Below are 22146 nucleotides of genomic sequence, written 5' to 3'. Positions count from 1 at the left end.
TTCTAGGAACAGCTAAGATACTGCGCAGAACCTTGAGACTCCCAGGCCTCTGGTAGAGGACCCAAGAATGAGGAATACACACAAATTAGCACCCATCCTGGCATATAAAATAACATAACAATTTAAAAATAAAAATGTTACAGAATTAAAAAAATAAAAATAAAACCTATAGATATTAGTTATTTATCGCTCGTCCGAATTAAATTCAATTATTATTAGAGGTTTATTGAATACCTAGTATTGGAAAATGTCACTAATCTTAGTAAACTTTGCACTTTGCCCAACAGTTTTCCTATATTTAATTTTAAATAGACAGACAGACTTCCCCACTCCAGCATATAAAGAGTAAATTATTACTAAATGGGCCTCACATCTCGAGACTTTACTTAGCATTCTTTTGCTATTAGGTAAAGTGACTGGAGTGTAAGTTATGTCATTCACTAAGAAACAAAACAAAAACGTGATGTGTTTGTCGTTGCTTGGAATACCAATCAGAGGTAATTGTTAACGAGTCAAGGAGAATAGAGCTTTTAAATGCTAGAAGCCTGGGTTACACGCATGATACAGGAAATGCAAAGAGGTTCTTTTTTCCTACCCCCAAGGGATGGAATGGATGTAATTTCAAGGCAATCGGGCAGAATGCTGGGACTTCCTCCGGCTGGAGATTATGTAGTTGTGGTCCTTCAGCAACTCTGCTTGATGTTTAGTCTATCCCTTCCACCCCAATTAAAATGTGCATTGAAACCAGCGTGTGGACAAGATCTCGATCCTTTCCACGCCATATCATTGTCACGCCACATCATCCTCTTCTGGTCCGCAGTTCAATTAAGTGCTTCTCATAAATAAACGCAGTGATCCTCCAATTTTTTATGTAATACTTCTCTATCAGTGAACGCTACACCACGCTGCACATACCGATTGCTTGCACAATGACCACTTCTAAAAGCAGGTCATGAAGGTTGAGCAACCCTTTTAAGGCTTGCCACTGCACACTAATAATCATCTATGGTAATTACAATTTAATAAAATACGTTAAATTTGGAATTGTTTCCAAATGTGTCATTTTAATTACTGATCTGAGACTCTGGGTCAAAGAGTTATAATTTGCGAAGAACATTTTAGAACTGCAGAATATGTTCATAAATGGAGATATTATAACATGATAAAATGGAGATATATAAAGCAAGGAACATATCATACCACCCTAGTCTTTCGATCTCAAAGAACTATGCCAGGGGTAGGCAGCCTTCAGCACTTCAGCTGTTGTGGACTTCATCTCCCCTGATGCTTTGCCAGAATTATGGCTGTAAGAGCATTATCGAAGATGTAGTCTACAAAATCTGGAGTACCGAAGGCTGCCTACTCCTGGTCTATATCAATGAGGAGCTCATGGCATGCTTGCCTGAGATACTGGATACAATTAAGTATTGTAAAGCGTACATATTATTTATTTATAAAACATTTTACCAGTAAGAATAGATTGAGATTTCTCTAGTTTTCAGGTATGTCCTGGGTCCACAAAAGTAATATGTGAAAAAGTCTGTGAATGCACAATATGCTATGAAGATTATTGTGAATTTGTTCCCTCTTGTTGTGCTCTGCATTCGCAATAATGACAGATCCGGCTCACACCACACCAATGTCAGTCAGTTACACATTTCTGGAGATCTTTAAGCCCTTCAATGCGGCACTCATGTATGCATACACGATTATCAGGGTCTGCACATATACCCCGCAATCCTGTATACACTTGTTCAACCATTGCACATGCCGTTCTTGTGGTCCAGAGGTTTCCCTGGTGGTCTGGAGGGCTGCCTGTGAAATTAAGAGCTTCACTATGCAAGGAAGAAGCTGTTATGTCTGTCGGCAGAGCACCGTGCTCGCTGACAATAAACGTGAAATATGCACAGAATTCACATTAGGCAGCCCGGTGCAGAGTTGCTGCAAAGTCACATGTGCTAGTGGTGCAACTTGCCCGCACACAATGAAAAAATATCTTTCAAGCCCAAACAATGCACATCCAGACTCCTACCACCATGACTTCAAAAATAATTAATAAGTAAACCTTTTATTATAAGTAAACAATCTTTCAATCCTTTTCCTTGCTCCAAATACCCTACATTTAGTAAATATGTTGCAGTTCGGTTCAGTTTTCCATTTCATTACTTGGATTTTATTTTGCGTGCTGATCCCCTCCCAGTTTTGATAACGATGCAGTTTATTTCCAGGAGTGACAATTGCCTTCACGCGAGAATGTTTTATGTCTGATTTTCCCAATCAAAAATGACATCTCTTTGCCAAAATCTCCAGAATGCTTTCCAAAAATAGCAACAGCCCCGAGGGAGCAGCAGGAGGCGGATTTAATGTGCAGCTACTGTAAGAACAAAGCGTACAGATAATGATATTTTATCAATGCTTTGGGAGCTGTGACTGTATGTAAATAAAGCCTGTCTGTAAGCTGGTGGAGAGGTGTATAATTGATACCCTATAGAACATACCCTCTATTTGTGCCACCTGTGGCTTTCGTACAGGGGTAAAATCAAAAGAGAAAAAAGAATATACTTTTCACAGACATAAAATATAAAACTGAGAGCTGTATTATAAATAATATAATAAACACTAAATCACATGAAGATAGTTTGTTCAGGAAGCCAGTCGTCTAGCTCACTTACTGGGATGTAGAGATCACCGAATGATGTCAGAATAACTAAAAGATGAAAGCCTCGTGGCACAGACTGAGGGGGGGGGACCTGGAGGGTGTTGCTCCCAGTTGCTGTGAGCCCGGCCGGTCTGGTCTGTTGGGGCCTGCGGCGGACCGGTGGCCGCGGGGCCACGGGGCCGTATGGACTATGCTTAGGAGAAGTGGCCGGCGATAGAGGGGGACACGGAGGCACCATGTCTGATTTACCGAGACTCTTCTGGGACAGTGGAGGTGCAGAGGCCGTCTGGTTGGTGGATGTCAAAAACATATAGTCTGGGCTGTGGATCTGGGCTGTGGATCCATAACCCCAACAGCAGAATGGAGTAGATCACACGACCTAGTTAATGACACCATTTTTGTCCCATGACAAATCATAAGTAACCATGGGCAACCAGGTGGCGACTAACATACGAGCTACCCTTGCGCTGTATCCTTCTTCTCATACGTTAAGGCACAATGTTCACAGCTGTAACCCTGTATATTGATTTAGCTCTTCGTAATACATCCTTTTTATTGTTAGGAAAAACACACAGGAAATAGAAAAGAGCAAAGGAAAATGAACAACCAGACATACATAAGCGATACACTGTGTACTGAGACTCGCCTTTAAGGCTATCTTGAAAGTTCACATATATGACCTATCACGCGCATTGAGCCCTCGCCATAGGATTTTTTCTTAAGTCCATATAATTTGGATAACAGATGGGCCTGAGGCACAGTTGCAACCATGAGATTTTCTACATACTTAATCCCACATGATTCCGTACTGATTATTAGCTAAATCAAAAGGTATGCGTTTATAATTCTGAAGTACTTATACTAGTATTAATGCATGTACCTGAAGTTACCACTGATAGTACTACCTATTTAATATTGGTTATTTTTTAGCTCAATGAGCACATCTTTATAAATGTGTCCATTCATTACCGTATATACTCGAATATAAGCCGAGGCCCCTAATTTTACCCCCAAAAACTGGGAAAACTTATTGACTCGAGTATAAGACTAGGGTGGGAAATGCAGCAGCTACTGGTAAATTTCTAAATAAAATTAGATCCCCAAAAAATTATATTAATTAAATATTTATTTACAGTGTGTGTATATAATGAATGCAGTGTGTGTGTATGAATGCAGTGTGTGTGTATGAGTGCAGTGTGTGTATGAGTGCAGTGTGTGTGTATGAATGCAGTGTGTGTGTATGAGTGCAGTGTGTATGAATGCAGTGTGTGTATGAGTACAGTGTGTGTGTATGAATGCAGTGTGAGTATGAATGCAGTGTGAGTGTATGAATGCAGTGTGTGTATATGAATGCAGTGTGAGTGTGTGTGTGTGTGTGTGTGTTGCAGAGCCTTGGTGGGGGGTGGGCATTTTTATTATTATTTTTTTACAATTATTTTAATACTTGTTTTTATTATTATTATTATTATTATTATTAATAAAATATTATATTATTTAAATGTTGTTTTTTTTTCGTCCCCATTCCCTGCTTGTTAGCTGTCCAGGGAGGGGGGTTCTCACTCCCTGGTGGTCCAGTGGATGGGCACTGTGTAGGAGGGGGCTGGCAGCGCTCTTACTTACCTCTCCTGCAGCTCCTGTCAAACTGTGATTATATATATTTTTTTAAATTCACAAATAGACCAGATAAAGAGCACACAGGGGGTTACTACAACTAAAACCAGTTGAAGGCATTTTACTTTTTTCAGTTTTGTGTTTAGCGACATTTAGTGAATAAGTCCCTAGACTAACAAGCTAAATTCTGTTCACTGTAGAGAGGGTGTTCGCTGTAATCCGTATACATTAGTATCCTTTCTTTGTATGGCCGTGTCCATCTGTTAGTACTGTAGTTACCTTCCCCCCTATATTCCGAAAACTGCAAGAATGTGTGTATCTTTCAACCACCTCCTATTTCCTTTTAAGCTCCTTTAAGAACTTATGTGTTAGTATCCTATTGGATCATCCAATAAGGGGCATGTATAATACTCATTTCATATACTGATCTGTGACACTAATAAATCATAGTCCTTTTGAATTAGCATTGTGTACATGTCGTTCAATTGGGCTCCCCAGCACTGCAGAGGTTGCGGACGAAATCGGATATTGATAAATTAATAAAAATCCATGGCAAATGAAGCACTTTTCTATTTAAAGGATACTACACTAAATTAACATCAGTGTGTTAAACCGTTTCTTTTTTTTTTGTTCACATTTTTTATCTTTAACCAATATGATGACTAACCAAAACGGATGCAAAAAGGGCAGCTAGGGACCTCAATGGGGGACTAATTTGCCCTGCAATAAGGTGTGCCTGCCTTGTCTGGCCTTTTCTTTACAAACTGAGGTGAATCCTGTTGAAGACTTTTGGGCTGTTCACTAACCTTTGAGTTATAGTAAATTAAAGACCTAAAGAACTTCAACATTTTGGCAAACATAGCTGATTTGGTAACATTCTGTGTGCTACAGTCATGGCTTGGCTTTTTTTAACACTGATTTTACATTTTGGTCTTCAATTTAACATTAATCACTGTTTAGCTTATAAAAACTGCAAAAATGCATTATCATTATAATTATAATACATTATTTGTAAAGCGCCAGCGCATTCCGCAGAGGTGTGCATGGGTACAATTGATACAAGTAAACAGACAAAGATACAATGCATCGAAGAGACATTACAACATTTGACAAACAAATACAGAAGGAGTTTAGAGTCCTATTCCCATGGGAACTTACAATCTACATGTATTAAAGTCCTGTACACAAAGGTTGGATGCTTGAAGGTTGAGCAACCAGTCTTCCCGGCAGAACACACACAAGATAATCTGGGTCTGCATCCAGCAACAAAGGGTATTTTTTACCGTATGGACTACATTTTAATATATATATATATATATATATATAAAACAAAAGATAATCTTGCACTCCTCCTGTGTAAATGGTAGATGCCCGGTGCTTGTCAGCCAAAATTCAAAAAATATATCCAAGATAGCACTCCAGGGACTTGTATACAAATTAACTTTTATTACCTTCCAGTAAAAACAGCGAAAATCAACGTTTCAGCTTGATCTCCTCAAGCTTTCGTCAGGATACACTGTGCACAACACAAAACCCCACATATATAGCATATAATAAATTAGTTACTCACCACACCTGTGTTGCCTCCGATCCCATGGACGCACGGACCGAGACTGACGCCGGCTGCCCGGAAACCGTCAGCAGCCGTGCGACGTCGCGTTCAATGACGCGGCCAGGGGTCGTTACCATGGCGACCTATAAACATAGTGCCGAAACAATTATTTACAAGTATAAATAAAAACAAATTCCACTCTAGCATAATGGAGGATATAACCCAATACATATAAAGTCACAGGCTAAGTAAACAGACAAAACCAGTCTCACTCCAACAGCTACGATTAGTGAAGCATATCGGAGGTATTATACGAAATAAAGGGGGAACATATACTTAATATTGGACTGTTATCATGATCAGTGCAGTGTAGCCACATCGACTTCAAAAGCTTAATAACAAACAATGGTCTATATCAGAGAATCTAGCGATCAAAAAATCCCAGTGCCTTTTGTACCATAGCACAGGGCTAGGGAGGGAGCAAACTAAACCTCACTATTGGCAGAGGGTCTTTTACCCACCACAGAAGATTGAATCCATGGGCCAACAATTCTATAACTTTTGCAGCCATAGCTTGTTTAGAGTGAATAGCCACAGTATTGGACCTAAAGAATAACAAAAAATGAAATCAAAAAATACAAAAAATTCAGATTATACCAATAAATCAATCTAGATATAATACAATATAGGGACTGAGGGAAGCAAGACTAATAGACACTCCCAGATTTACTGACCCATATATCCCTCTACTCATGAATATGTGGGCTACAAAAAGAAAAAAAGAAGGAACATTACATGATCATCTATATTAAACAAGGATCTTTAACGTAATCCTCAGTAAGCACATGATCACTGTGAGTGCATGGACTGGTAGCCTATCCCCCTGGGTGGGCACCATATCATCATCTCACATACGTGATTATACATGACCAAAATAGTATTGGATGTGTTAGAGAACAAAGCAACTGTAAGCCCATCCCCCAGGGTGGGCATGACATCACTTGTCTCATAATACCATCCATGAACTTATAAGAATGCAGAAAGGGTATATTTTTCATTAAGCCCATCCGGGTATACTGTTCTCAAAGTTCTGATCCAGTATAATTCACGCTGTAGAAGCATCTTACTACGGCCTCCCCCTCGTCTCGGTGGTGGTATGTGGTCAATCGCCATCAGCTTCAAAGTTGGTAGTGTATGGCCTTTCTCCAAAAAATGTTTGGCCACAGGGAGGTCAGATTTTCGATCCCTATAGGCCACTCTTATACTGGACCTGTGGTTCCGTATCAGTTCACGGAGAATTGTTGGCCCATGGTTTCAATCTTCTGTGGTGGGTAAAAGACCCTCTGCCCAATAGTGAGGTTTAGTTTGCTCCCTCCCTAGCCCTGTGCTATGGTACAAAAGGCACTGGGATTTTTTGATCGCTAGATTCTCTGATATAGACCATTGTTTGTTATTAAGCTTTTGAAGTCGATGTGGCTACACTGCACTGATCATGATAACAGTCCAATATTAAGTATATGTTCCCCCTTTATTTCGTATAATACCTCCGATATGCTTCACTAATCGTAGCTGTTGGAGTGAGACTGGTTTTGTCTGTTTACTTAGCCTGTGACTTTATATGTATTGGGTTATATCCTCCATTATGCTAGAGTGGAATTTGTTTTTATTTATACTTGTAAATAATTGTTTCGGCACTATGTTTATAGGTCGCCATGGTAACGACCCCTGGCCGCGTCATTGAACGCGACGTCGCACGGCTGCTGACGGTTTCCGGGCAGCCGGCGTCAGTCTCGGTCCGTGCGTCCATGGGATCGGAGGCAACACAGGTGTGGTGAGTAACTAATTTATTATATGCTATATATGTGGGGTTTTGTGTTGTGCACAGTGTATCCTGACGAAAGCTTGAGGAGATCAAGCGGAAACGTTGATTTTCGCTGTTTTTACTGGAAGGTAATAAAAGTTAATTTTTATACAAGTCCCTGGAGTGCTATCTTGGATATATTTTTTATATATATATATATATATATATATATATATAAAGACAACTAATAGTGCTGTCAGTAAAGTAAAATATGCAATAAACATAAATAAAAATGTACTCACAAGTAAAGTGCAGGTCAACTGCGTTGGTGGTATGATCCCCACCTTGGATATACTTGGAGTCACACAAGGGTAAAAGGAAGCCAGATAAAAAATTCCAAATATGAAAATGTGTATTAAAAAGATGATTGGCACAAAATTGTAACCAAAAAGCCTTTTATTGAAAAGAGTGCACATTCAAAATAACCATAACGCGTTTCGCCACTTGGGCTTTTTCAAATGGGATAGAATTTAAGACATGGCTGATCAGAGTTTATATAGGTATCTTAACAATTAAAATTGGCGCCAAAAAGACATCATAGATCAGCAGCCAATGAAATGAAAGAATATAAACACTGAGCTCATCATTACGGCATAGTGTATGTTTGTCTATGGAGATTGTAAGTGCTTGGTTTTATTTATCTGTTAGCAGTGGTTGTGCCTGAAACTCCTGAACTTAATAATTAGTAGTGTCCATATATATTTGGCCAAACCATTTATTTTATTCCTAGATTTATCACCTGATTCCAGAACCATCTCCTCAGAAACTTTCAATATAAAATAAATCCAATCAATCAATCAATCAGGAAGAAGCTGCGGGCATTCTAAAACATATTATGCTCAAAACACAAGCAATGAAATGTTACAATGTTACAATTTAAAATTCCTTTTAAAAGGAACTGTCAATTCTCAGGATTTTTTTAATATTATGTTCACTTTTCTATATATGTTACAAATATGTATTTGTGTTGTGTGAAAAAAAAGAAAATATATATATATAGAAACCCACAATGCTTTATTCTGCAATTAAGCGCCTACATCTTAGTTCCCTGTCAATCGTTGTCATACAGCGCTGCAGAATCTGTTGGCGCTATATAAATAATAATAATAATAATAATAATAATTGCTATAAGCTCTGTCCTTTGCAGCTCTCAGTCAGCTTAGAGAGAATAAAGAGAAGAGATGAAATTAAACAATGTTTTTATTTCTCCTGTTCATTTGCAATGTTTGCCCTGGCTCTGCCTTGTATGAACTGGATTGACAAGCAGTAAATTATGGACCACCGCTTTACTACATCTGAACCCAATAATCAGAGGTCGTCAACAAAGTTGTACTGCCCCCTGGTGGCTGCTTTGAATTAGCTCATACATCCTGCTATTTCACTTTACTTGTTTAGCTTCTAGTTAACAAACCTCTTGACACCAATTCTAATAACAACTTCAGAATGTTCAAGCCAAGAGACAGAGAAGTATAGTGTCAGAGGAATAAGAAAGTTTGAACAGCTGCGGATATTCTCTAACTTTGACTTCGAATTTTGGGGCATCAGAAAATCAGATACCAGGGAGTAAATAAATAAAAATCAGTTTAGCAAACTAAGATTAGTAAAATCTGCAGCATTTTTATGTTTAGATTTTTTTTAATAAAAACATTGTATTTAGGAAATAAATTCAATAATTCATTAATGTTAAAACATATCCAATGACCATGAGATTTTTAAATCAACTCTAACTCATTACTGATGTTAAGCCAAACTTCGTTTACAAACTTTACAAACATTGTTGCTTGTGTAATAAATCAGAAAATGAATTGTGCGTATAGTTTGTATTAGAATGTTCATGGGCTCTGTCTGTCTGTCTGTCTGTCTATCTATCTATTTACCTGTGTAAAGTTTATAGAATGTGTCCAAGTAGCTGGTTCAAGCAGCTTGTTACCTTCAGATTCTACACTGCGTGCAGAATTATTAGGCAAATTAGTATTTTGACCACATCATCCTCTTTATGCATGTTGTCTTACTCCAAGCTGTATAGGCTCGAAAGCCTACTACCAATTAAGCATATTAGGTGATGTGCATCTCTGTAATGAGAAGGGGTGTGGTCTAATGACATCAACACCCTATATCAGGTGTGCATAATTATTAGGCAACTTCCTTTCCTTTGGCAAAATGGGTCAAAAGAAGGACTTGACAGGCTCAGAAAAGTCAAAAATAGTGAGATATCTTGCAGAGGGATGCAGCACTCTTAAAATTGCAAAGCTTCTGAAGCGTGATCATCGAACAATCAAGCGTTTCATTCAAAATAGTCAACAGGGTCGCAAGAAGCGTGTGGAGAAACCAAGGCGCAAAATAACTGCCCATGAACTGAGAAAAGTCAAGCGTGCAGCTGCCAGGATGCCACTTGCCACCAGTTTGGCCATATTTCAGAGCTGCAACATCACTGGAGTGCCCAAAAGCACAAGGTGTGCAATACTCAGAGACATGGCCAAGGTAAGAAAGGCTGAAAGACGACCACCACTGAACAAGACACACAAGCTGAAACGTCAAGACTGGGCCAAGAAATATCTCAAGACTGATTTTTCTAAGGTTTTATGGACTGATGAAATGAGAGTGAGTCTTGATGGGCCAGATGGATGGGCCCGTGGCTGGATTGGTAAAGGGCAGAGAGCTCCAGTCCGACTCAGACGCCAGCAAGGTGGAGGTGGAGTACTGGTTTGGGCTGGTATCATCAAAGATGAGCTTGTGGGGCCTTTTCAAGCTCAACTCCCAGTTTCTGGAAGACACCTTCTTCAAGCAGTGGTACAGGAAGAAGTCTGCATCCTTCAAGAAAAACATGATTTTCATGCAGGACAATGCTCCATCACAGGCGTCCAAGTACTCCACAGCGTGGCTGGCAAGAAAGGGTATAAAATAAGAAAATCTAATGACATGGCCTCCTTGTTCACCTGATCTGAACCCCATTGAGAACCTGTGGTCCATCATCAAATGTGAGATTTACAAGGAGGGAAAACAGTACACCTCTCTGAACAGTGTCTGGGAGGCTGTGGTTGCTGCTGCACGCAATGTTGATGGTGAACAGATCAAAACACTGACAGAATCCATGGATGGCAGGCTTTTGAGTGTCCTTGCAAAGAAAGGTGGCTATATTGGTCACTGATTTGTTTTTGTTATGTGTTTGAATGTGAGAAATGTATATTTGTGAATGTTGAGATGTTATATTGGTTTCACTGGTAAAAATAAATAATTGAAATGGGTATATATTTGTTTTTTGTTAAGCTGCCTAATAATTATGCACAGTAATAGTCACCTGCACACACAGATATCCCCCTAAAATAGCTATAAGTAAAAACAAACTAAAAACTACTTCCACAAATATTCAGCTTTGATATTAATGAGTTTTTTGGGTTCATTGAGAACATGGTTGTTGTTCAATAATAAAATTAATCCTCAAAAATACAACTTGCCTAATAATTCTGCACTCCCTGTATATGCCTGAGAGTTTAACTTTTCAAGGTTATTTAAACATGTGATTTATAGCTCAGTCAAGCTGAACTTTTCTAATTTTTTTTTATATCCGCCTTGTGTAATTGCTTTTTACCTATATAAGTTACGCTCTGTACACAATAAAGTTGAAGTTGTTTGGAGATACCGTTACTGAGTGTGTCTTATTGCTCTTCCCGAGATCGTTCCTGGTCAAATATCCCTCCACGGAAACTGCTGTTCAGCTGTGTGGGTTATACGAGAGTGCTGAGGACTCTTCTAAGGGGTACCTGGTGGGAATTACCTGCAAAACAATCTGGTGTTTGGGATCCCAATATCCTGAAATCTAATTTTAGGGAATTCCTTTATCTATCTATCTGTCTGACAATATTGGAGTTAAAATATTAGCCATAATAGTCTAGTAATCCAGAAGTTAAATAAGTGATGCATCTAGTGTCTTGTAATACCCTCTTGACTGTACTTTCAGAACATTTTGGAGATCCAGCCTTTATCAAGTCTACAGCATTTCTCAATGACAAAATGAGAAATGCTTTAGCATTGATAAAGGGAGGATCTCCGAATGTTTTCTATTTCAAAATTCTGTTAGTCCGATAAAAAGGATATTAGATAATTACTGGCAGTCATAATAATATATCTAGTACTTCCGTTTTTAGTACTGAAAGCATTGGAGTAAATGCAGATTTAGGAATCCAATTATTTTATCAAAATCCTACAAGGTTATTCACTGAACAGAAAATTCTAAGTTATTTCAAAGTGAATTTCAAATTTAAGGCAAAGTATCTAGCCCAGAAGCAATTGGTGGCTTAGATTTCCTATTTGGCTATCTTTAATTTGAATTTTAAATATTTTTTAAATTCACTTTGAATAACCCTGTTATTGCATGTATATAATTTCAGAATTGAAATTCTACTCATACGTGTCATTTTGCTTTCATTTGTAAATATACTGTATAACGATGGTAAGTTACAAACTGCACATTTTCTTGAAATTAGTTTGTCTTTATAAGTAACGGTTAGTTTCCCAGTGTCTTTTTTTTTCTCTGTATTAGATAAGAACTTTCAAATAAATGGTTTGTTTTTTTTCTCCAAGAGATAATTACAATTTATGATACCCAATAAAACCACAAGAACTGCAGACAACCTCTCTCTGTTTTCTTAAGCCAACCAATGTGCACCAGTCTTTTTTCTAAAATCATAATTTATTGAACTTTTTGCAATAATTTTACACAAGACAAAAAAATACTTGAGCTTGTATAAGTAAAATATGCATTACGAATAAAAGAGTTTTCACCTGGAGGATATTTGTACAAAAAAAAAAAAGAAAGAAAGAAAGAAACAAAGATATAAAGCATAAATAAACATACTGTAGCATATATATATATAAAAATTGATTTTCTCCCCCCTCCTGGGTGGTACGTTTATTCCTCATTCTCGGGTCCTCTACCAGAGGCCTGGGAGTTTGAGGGTTCTGTGCAGTATCTTAGCTGTTCCTAGAGCTGCACTCTTCTGGACAGCAATCTTGTCCCACCTGGAATCTGGTGAAGCCACTCCCCCAACTTGGGAGTCACACCTCCGAGTGCTCCTATCACAACTGGGACTACTATTGCCTTCCACATCCTTTCTAGTTCTTTCAGTCCTTGGTATTTGTTCACCTTCTCATGTTCCTTCTTCCTGATGTTGTAGTCACTGGGTATTGCCACATCCACCACAACTGCAGTCTTTCGTTCCTTTTCTACCACCACAATGTCTGGTTGGTTGGCCAGCATGCACTTGCTTGTCTGTCTGAATCTTGAAGTCCCACAGGATCTTGGCCCTGTCATTCTCAACTACCCTTTGTGGTATCTCCCATCTAGACTTAGGCAGGTCCAATCCATATTCTGTGCAGATGTTTCAGTACACAATTCCAGTAACTTGGTTGTGTTTCAACATGTATGCTGTTCCTGCTAACATCTTGCATCTGGCTACTCGGTGCTGGACTGCCTCAGAGGCCTTTTTATACAGTCTGCACCTTGGGTCTTGCCTGGTGTGGTAGATTCCAGCTACCAGGGTCTTGTACTGCTAGAATTAGTGCCTCAGTGCTGTCATTCAGTCCTGCCTTTTCCAACCACCAGTAGGGTCTTGTCATGTGAGCCACATCCACTATCTGCCAGTGGTACACCCCATGGAGAGGTTTATCTTGCCAAGGAACCTCCTCTTTTTCTGCCACCTCGATCTGTGGAAGTCTCAGGCATTCCCTTAGCAGTTCATCTTTGGGAGCCATCGTGATGAACCTGTGGATGCTCTGTGTTTCATCCAGGACTGTGACCTTGACACTCATCAGGCCCCAACCTCCTTCCTTCCGGCATGTGTACAGTCTCTGGGTGCTGGATTTTGGGTGGAATCCTCCACTCATCGTGACTAGTTTCCTGGTCTTGACATCCATGGTGACCAGTTCTTCTCTTGGACAGGTTATTATTCCAGCTGGGTACCTGATGACCGGTAGGGCATATGTTTTGATGACTTGGATCTTGTTCTTGCCATTGAGCTGGGACTTCAGGACCTGACTTATTATTTGGAGGTACTTGGATGTTGCTATCCGTATCCACTCTTCTTGATGATCTGGCTAAGGGGATTGAAGCCTATGCAGAACAGCATTGGGGATAGCGCATCACCTTGGTATATGCCACATTTAATGTTCACTTGAGTTATTGTTCTTGAATTGGCTTCTAGAGTTGTTTTCCACTTGCCCATCGAGTTCTTGATGAAGACTCTTATTGTCTTGCTGACCTTGTAGAGAGCCAAGCATTGCAGTATCCATGTGTGTGGCATTGTGTCATAGGCTTTCTTGTAGTCAATCCAAGCCATACACAGATTGGTACCTGCTTGAATGCTACTACAACAGCAGACCCAATTATATATATGTATATACCAGAGTATTGTGGCATTATATATATATATTATATATATATATATATATCATAGTTCAAATGATACCTTTTTGCTTAAATTGCTTCAGACCTGGGGAAGAGAGGAAAACTCTCGAAAGCTTGTCTTTTAAGTATTATGTTAGTCCAATAAAAAAAATGTATGTTTGCATACGGCAATATTCTGGTATTTGGCATCTTATCTACTGAACTAAGACAAGCTCTACCTTTTTAAAAATCTGTGTTCTTCCATTTAATTTCCAGTTAATCTGTTATCTAGGGAGATGATTTTCTCTTTTTTAAATCCTTGCTAAGCGCCATATCACTTCTGTTTGGCAACCGATTGCTCCAGATTTTAGTTATGGTTGTTATTGGATGTAACTGCATAATGCCAGTGAAATTAAATGTGATATGTTTGCTGTAGCAACGTGTTGTATATATCGAGCAAATATACTCCTTCTGTTCTTATCCTTGGTAAAAATAACCAAATATTGATTTTTGAATAGATATTTAAACTTTGAGGTGTCAGCTGACAGTTGTGAAGTGAACTGACATAGATTGGTTCTAGGGTTATTTACATTCTAGGGTTATTTAACAACTGAGTATCAAAAAAACAAAACACTCAAGCAAAGTTCAGGTAAAAATTCACATATACAGTAGATATGGGGTTACAGCTGAATCCTAAAGAGATACACAAGAACTGACCCTAGCATAATACTGTAACAATGTGTATGTCCACAATAACATTAAGTGCACTCACAGGATATCACAAATATTGCATTCAAAATATTACCCCTCCTCGATGTCCTGGGGGGCTGGTTATACACCACTCTCCTCTGCTCTTGTATAGCTATTATCCTTGGATGACTGGGTACATTGGATTAGGTAATAAAGATTTATTCCATAAAGTGATAATGCATAAGTATCAGCAGGTCCAACGCGTTTCATCTTTCCAAATGCACGACTTCCTCAGGGACCATTTCAGTCAAAATATCAAAACAAAAAAAAACGTGTATATAAGCCAGAGAAGAGGCCTGAGAGGTAGCTACCTCGGAGCTAAATAAGCCAAGTACTTTTTAGTTTTGGGCATTATCCACTTAGTTCCTCTTGACTTCTAGGTCAGGTTTGCCCTGTCCCTCTAGTCTTCATATTTCTGTTCATACTTTTTAGTTTTAACTAGTGACTATCTGTTTATATCTGCTATGAATTGTCAGCTTGAGTCTGATCAGTGGTTTTCTCATAATATAATTTTTTTTTTTAAATAAATAGGTAAAACGTTATGGAATAGGCAAATGGCCTATGAAGTGTGTGTGCTAATTAATACTTTGTTACCCCTTATCTACACCTTTTTATATATTTTTTATAACTTTTTAAAATAAAAATGATTTAAAAATAAATAAATAAAAATGCAGAAGTTTGAACATAATATAACATTTATTTGCTAAATTAAGGCCAAAGTTGTTCAGCTGAGAATATAAATGATTTAGATTTCAATTGATCACATTTAGTGAATTTTACCAGCGCATTTCTAATTTTTTTCAATGTTTTTGTTTTCTATAGAGTAATGAAATTCTGGAACTGCAAAGGATGCGAATGAAAGATGAAATTCGGGAATACAAGTTCCGGGAAGCCAGACTTCTTCAGGATTACACTGAGCTTGAAGAGGAGAATATCACTTTACAGAAACTGGTGTCTACCCTGAAACAAAATCAGGTACAAATAGTTTGATTCATTTTAGAATTGTCAACTTGAAAATGATGAGTATCACTATTGCTATAATACAATGGTGTGACATTCGGAATAACAACGTTAGTGTAGTTAGCGACTTATGTATGGACACATGGTCAAGTTAGACCTTGTCTGGGGATAAGCCTGAGGTAGAGCTTTTGGGAGGGTAAGAGTGACGTAAAGCTTGTGACTGGTAAATGGCAACAAGTTTGGGTATTGGCCATTTCTGGATTAAAAGCCTGTATTCCTAACGCAATAGTGCCCCTGTCCCTAGTGGTATTAAGATCCTTGAGTTTTATTTAACATTTTCCAGCACCAAGCTCACCTCTCCACCTCTTGCGACATCGAGGAAGCTTGGTCAATTCCATAGAAATGCACTGGGAGCCTGATATGCCTGTGTGGTGAATGCCGCGCATGCATTTAAGCTTCCCCATGGTAAAGCAATGTATTCAATACTTTCCTATAGACTTTCTTGTTTTGCAACCAGGATTTTACTACAGGTGGATTTAACCGTGCATTGTAAACATTACTATTTAAAGGGATACTATAGTCACCCAGACCACTTCAGGTCAATGAAGTGGTCTGGGTGCCAGGTCCCTCAGGATTTAACCCTTCAGATGTACACATAGCAGTTTCAGAGAACCTGCTATGTTTACATGGCAGGGTTAATCCAGCCTCTAATGGCTGTCTTCTTGACAGCCGCTAGAGGCGCTTCTGCGACGCTGGATGCGAAAATCGCATTCACCGTGCAGAACGTCCATAGGAAAGCATTGAGAAATTATTTTCTATCGACTGTTTGAATGCGCGCGCAGCTCTCGGGAGCTGAGGGTGGGGGTGGGGGGACCTAAGGGTTATATATTGTCAGTAAAACAAGTTTGTTTTCCTGACACTATAGTGATCCTTTAAAAAAAAAAAAACTGCAGTATTTTGCATTTCAAGGTTAAAAGGTGAGGACCACTACGACCAGATCCCTTTTTATAATACTTATTTCTCGCCTTCTTCTTCTTGTTGGATGGCTCGCCGTGATGCTAATTTACATATATAGTATAATGCTTCTGTGTGTCAGTTAGAAATATCCATACACATCAAACTTGTGTTTACTTTGGGTTTATGATGCTTACAATTGCTAATATGTAATAAAATATCAAAGAATGTTCAAGGACGATGGATGGGAGAGACGTAGTCTTTGTATATAAAATCAGAGTGTTTACAAAGCTACACCCAACACTCCACTTCAATAAAGAACATCCATATGATTCCTATTGGTTCAGATCAACATTCCAGAATTCTCAGAAAAAGAAAGTCATGTGATGTGAAAGTCATCGGTTACCTTTACTCAATCAATCCAGATATCCATATCTAATGTGAATGTGTGTATAGAATGTGCAACATGCTACAATTAATTCCCTCTATTTAATTAATTTATTTATTTGTTCAGTTTGACAGTTAACCTCTGTTTACTGTTTGTCTTAGGACCATATGACAATGTCAGTGACCTGTCTATTCATACACCATTTGCACCACATTCGTATCCCAGTCATTGAGTATAAGACAACATGTAGTGACAACGTTACGGTATATGAGAAATCTTAGAAGACTGAGGCACTATCTTTGTTACTGCTTATTTTACTTCAAACTCTCTCTGTTTCAGCGATATATTAATATCCATTTTTCTAATTTACATTGTGTAACTACTTGGATAATAATATATATTCATATAACAATAAAAAATTGTAAATAAAATATAAAACAATCAGAAAAATGTACTTGCTCAGGTGCAGTTATGTCTTTGTAGACAGAACAATGAGAATAATATCCGTAGTATTTCTAACATATATTCCTGATACAGACATACACCTTAAGCATTTAGATCTAAACTAAATCTAGATCTAAACACGGACTGAAGCAAACACAGATCCCTATGGAGGGGCAATCTAATATAAATCGCTTTAAAAGTCTCTACAAAGCTAAAGGTTTGTATCAGCACACAAGAGTTTAATTAGAAGACATATCACATTTCATTCAAAAAGGAGATTTTTTTTCCAATGGGAATGTCTTAACAATTAAAATTCTTTCCTCAGGAGATTAACCCAATGAGGGCGTCCAATTAGTTGGCATTTTTCACTAATGGTAAAATGCTGGTAACAAAATATCTCGAGTAGATAATTGACTATATTATACCTATTTACTTTTTTATTTCACTTGTAACAGTTTCAAATGTAGGAAGGTTAAACTGTTTTTTTTTTAAATCTTTATTTCTAGAGATTGGTTGTTCAGAGTATTTTGCATTGGTACACATATTTATTTATTTATTAGACAACACATTCGTAATGTTAGACATGTGTTAGCAAAACACGATAAAGGCATCTCTGTATATTTCCCCTATGGACCTTTAGATAATTATCGGTTTATTTAAGCGAAGCCCTTATATAATGCCAGTAATTATTTGCTAACAGATTGTCCTCACACATGACCTTCACTTGTTTTAATCAGTTAGTGTACATATACACATGCATGTATACACACACACACACACCAGCACACACAGATATAGTACATATGTATATATAAAAAACAATTACTATTGTGCATTTTATGCAGGACCTTAAGTGAAAAAAAAATATGTTGCGCTACAGAAATTCTGGAATTTGCGTAAATCAGTGGGGAGTTTTAAGTCTATATATAAAGTCTATATTATAACTGTCCACGCTGAGGAGAATCTACGACGTAGGGGTTTGTAAAGTGTTGTGTCAGCCCTGTTTGTAATTGGATATCACACAGTGTTACAGAAATATCTCTACGCCAAGCGTACTATGTGTGTCAGCAGTCAGTCATACAAGGAGTATATACATATAATATATGCAGAGAGAAGAAGACTCGCTCAAGAGCAAAACAGTGATTTTGTGTCGAGAATGCTGATCAAGGAACATAGAAAAATATAACCTGCAAATTTACAGAATTTGTATTTTTTTTGTTTATTCTCTCCTTATTTGCACAATTTAAAGTATTGCAACAATGTTATACACTATCCCATGCTGTTCAATCCTTTATTGTCAGAAAAATAGAATACAACGGTACACAATAGGAGGGATGCGTATAGTAATTGTGAAATACAAAGATAGACAAGAACCAAAATCCCAAATTAGAAGCACCGTAAAAGGTACTCATGGCTCATAATGCAATCTGTACGTATGTCATGTAGTATCCCCCCGGCACCCCATCTCTCATTTTCATCAGATCCTTAGTCAGGTCAGGATTAGACATTTCCGGATTATATTTTTGGATCATATTTTGGATTATATTCTTGTTTGTGTATTCATGTGTTTTCATTTGTTTTAATGCAACTTAATTGTATTTTATTTTGTGTTGTGTTTAGTTCCATGGGCAGAAGAGGAGGGGTCAGTGTGGGTTTAGGGTTTTGGTCTTATAAGTGAGTTTAGAGCAGGGTTAGTCACATTGTGGGAGGCAAATATTTGCCAGTATTTACTAACATTTTGCCTTGAGTTTGACCTCAATGCAGCTCATAAATAGGGCTTTTTTTTTTTTTGCACAGATTTCTATAGTCGTTAATGGCTTTTTTTTTACCACATTTCATAGTACGCCTTATCTGGTAGCAAACAGTTCCCTGCATTAATATTGACACCCTTGGTAAATATGAGCAGAGAAATCTGTGAACATGTGTCTTTAGTGTTTAACCTTTTGATCTTTTGTTCAAAAATATACACAAAAATACTCAGTTCTCTTGGATATCTAACAATTGCAAACACAACACAGGTTTATCACAAAAAAAATTAAATAATAAAAACTTTTTAAAATAGACTTAAAGCACAATTATTGGAACCCCTATGAATTCAGATGAGAATAATATATTTTAAGTTTATTCCCATTTATATTTTACATTTTTTAGTACATGACTTCCTGTTACACAGGGGATAAATAGGTAACACATAGGAGACCTTCCCTTTGTCATTCATTACAATGAGTAAAACCATGCCATATAGCTGTGATGTGCAACAAAAGGCTATAGAGCTTTACAAAATTGGAATTGGTATTAGCTATGTCTAACCCGTTTGTCTATCCGAGAGTGCTTTCATAGCAAACCTTACCGAGTTTATTGACGGGATATTATCAACACAGACATTGGAATGCTTACCGTCAAAAATGCACTTATCTGTTTTCTGTTTATTGTAAAACTTCTCTATATATTTTTTTTTATTTTCTATATGCCATGTACAACACAGCTAAAACATTTCGTCACATCCACACCAAAATAAAGTATTTACATTTTTATTTTTTTTTATAAATAAACAAATGCCAATTTTTCAGGGCAATAACAGTGGGCACTATATATGGATCAAAACTACCAGTCGCAACAACAGTAGCCACTTTGTACTGCTTGGCATGTATGTTTGGTCATGTATAGTGAGAGAATGATAGAACATTACTTCTAGCATTTAACACCAACAATACACCTATCATTTTTATTAGTAGAAAGAGAGGTCTAAATTTTATCTCTATTATTTCTACATACCATTCCAGTGACTCCCGTTTACGAAGGTCTACATGATAACGGAGTGATAAACTGTTTCTTCAGACATCTCTCTGCTTCAATAGTCGGTTCTCATGGCCTTCACTCACTTCATTTAACATGATAACCAGTTCCTCCTCAGCACAAGGACTACAAATATATTGTAACTGTAAAAATCTTGTAATCTTGTAATTTGCTCTCTAGTTTGTAGTTTGTAATTACAGTAAAAACATAACACTTGACGACTGTGACATGTTTTATAAAATAATATTTGAACGGGGGGGGATTGGTGTATAGACACATATATAAAGACAGAGAAACAGACAGACCGGTTAGATAGATACATAGATGATAGACAGACTGGCAGACAGATAGATAGACAGACTGATAGATAGATAGATAGATAGATAGATAGACAGACAGACAGACAGATAGACAGACAGACAGACAGACAGACAGATAGATAGATAGATAGATAGATAGATATAAAGCTGTCTATGTGTTTATGTATTTTAACTGTTTCTTTTTTGTGATGCAGGTTGAATATGAAGGTTTGAAACACGAGATTAAACGACTCGAAGAGGACACTGTGTTACTCAATAGTCAACTGGAAGATGCCATTCGATTGAAAGAGATTTCTGACCATCAACTCGAAGAAGCTCTGGAGACTTTAAAGAATGAGAGGGAACAAAAGAACTGTTTGAGAAAAGAGCTTTCTCAGTATATTAATATTAACGATAGCATGTATAATAACCATATTAACATAGCAGTAGATGGGCTCAAGTTTTCAGAGGACAGCAATGAGTCCAACAATGAAGATAAGATGAATGGTCATGTACATCCCCCCATCGTCAAGCTAAATGGTGATTATCGGACTCAGGCCGCGAGGAAGGGAGATTCGATGCATCCCGTCTCAGATCTTTTCAGTGAGTTGAATATTTCTGAGATGCAGAAACTTAAACAGCAACTTATTCAGGTAAGATCAATCAATAAAAGTATGCTCTATTTATCACAATTATCCCTCCTCTTTTTCATTTATCAGGTTTTATAAGATTCATTTAGTTGTCTTCTTATGCCAGATCATTGTTCTCCAATGATCATCAAAGACCAACAATACTGCATGCTTGGTGTCTGTAACTGGTGGGCTTACCCTGAGTCGTGTAAGTGTGTGGAGCACATATAATCATTCAGATTTTCCCTTGAAAACACAAGTGGGATTTTTATATTTTGATCGTTCTACACTTCTCTCTGAGTTCTCAGTGGTGATTGGTCAATAGAGAACCTTGGTGTTTGCCAAAACTAGATGCAGTTCTATCTGGTTCCCAGCCTGGTTGTGAAATGTTGTTACATTAATCTGTCCAGACTCCCTTTGGAAAACACAAGCTTGAGTCCAAACTCTGTCATTACATTCCTGTTTACTAACATCAATTTTAAAATGAAGGAAGGCAGTTACTTTTAGTTGGATGTGAGGATGATGATGGTGATTATTATTATTATTATTATTATTATGTTATTTATATAGCGCCATCAAATTCCACAGCGCTTTACAATGGGTGGACGAACAGACATGTAGTTGTAACCAGACAAGTTGGACAGAGGGGTTGAGGGCCCTGCTCAATGAGCTTACATTCTGGAGGAGTGGGGTAAATTGACACAAAAAGGTAAGGGAAGTATTAGACTAGTGACAGTTGCAGAAGAGGAATCAGTTTGGTTCAAAATAATTATTTTTGTGATATAACTGAAGAAAAGATTTCTAAGAGAAAATGCCACCAACCCATTAGAGGCCAAGTCTGGATATATTCCCGGTAATTGT

General features: G+C 37.7%; 1 protein-coding gene across 10 annotated transcripts in view; it reads left to right on the top strand.

The window, feature by feature from the left end:
* BICD1 (BICD cargo adaptor 1) overlaps positions 1-22146 on the top strand; it is a 193648-nt gene that overhangs the window by 76310 nt on the left and 95192 nt on the right. For all 10 annotated transcript variants that reach the window (XM_063446766.1, XM_063446765.1, XM_063446768.1 and 7 more), the window contains exons 3-4: positions 15638-15790; positions 20872-21309. In XM_063446766.1, the coding sequence (XP_063302836.1) occupies positions 15638-15790; positions 20872-21309 (591 nt within the window). The remainder of the gene's footprint in view (positions 1-15637; positions 15791-20871; positions 21310-22146) is intronic.

This window comes from Pelobates fuscus, chromosome 3 (genome assembly GCF_036172605.1).
Source record: "Pelobates fuscus isolate aPelFus1 chromosome 3, aPelFus1.pri, whole genome shotgun sequence".
In the NCBI taxonomy this organism is placed as follows: Eukaryota; Metazoa; Chordata; class Amphibia; order Anura; family Pelobatidae; genus Pelobates; species Pelobates fuscus.
Note: the sequence above shows the minus strand (reverse complement) of the source record. Positions and strands in the feature narration are given on the sequence as shown.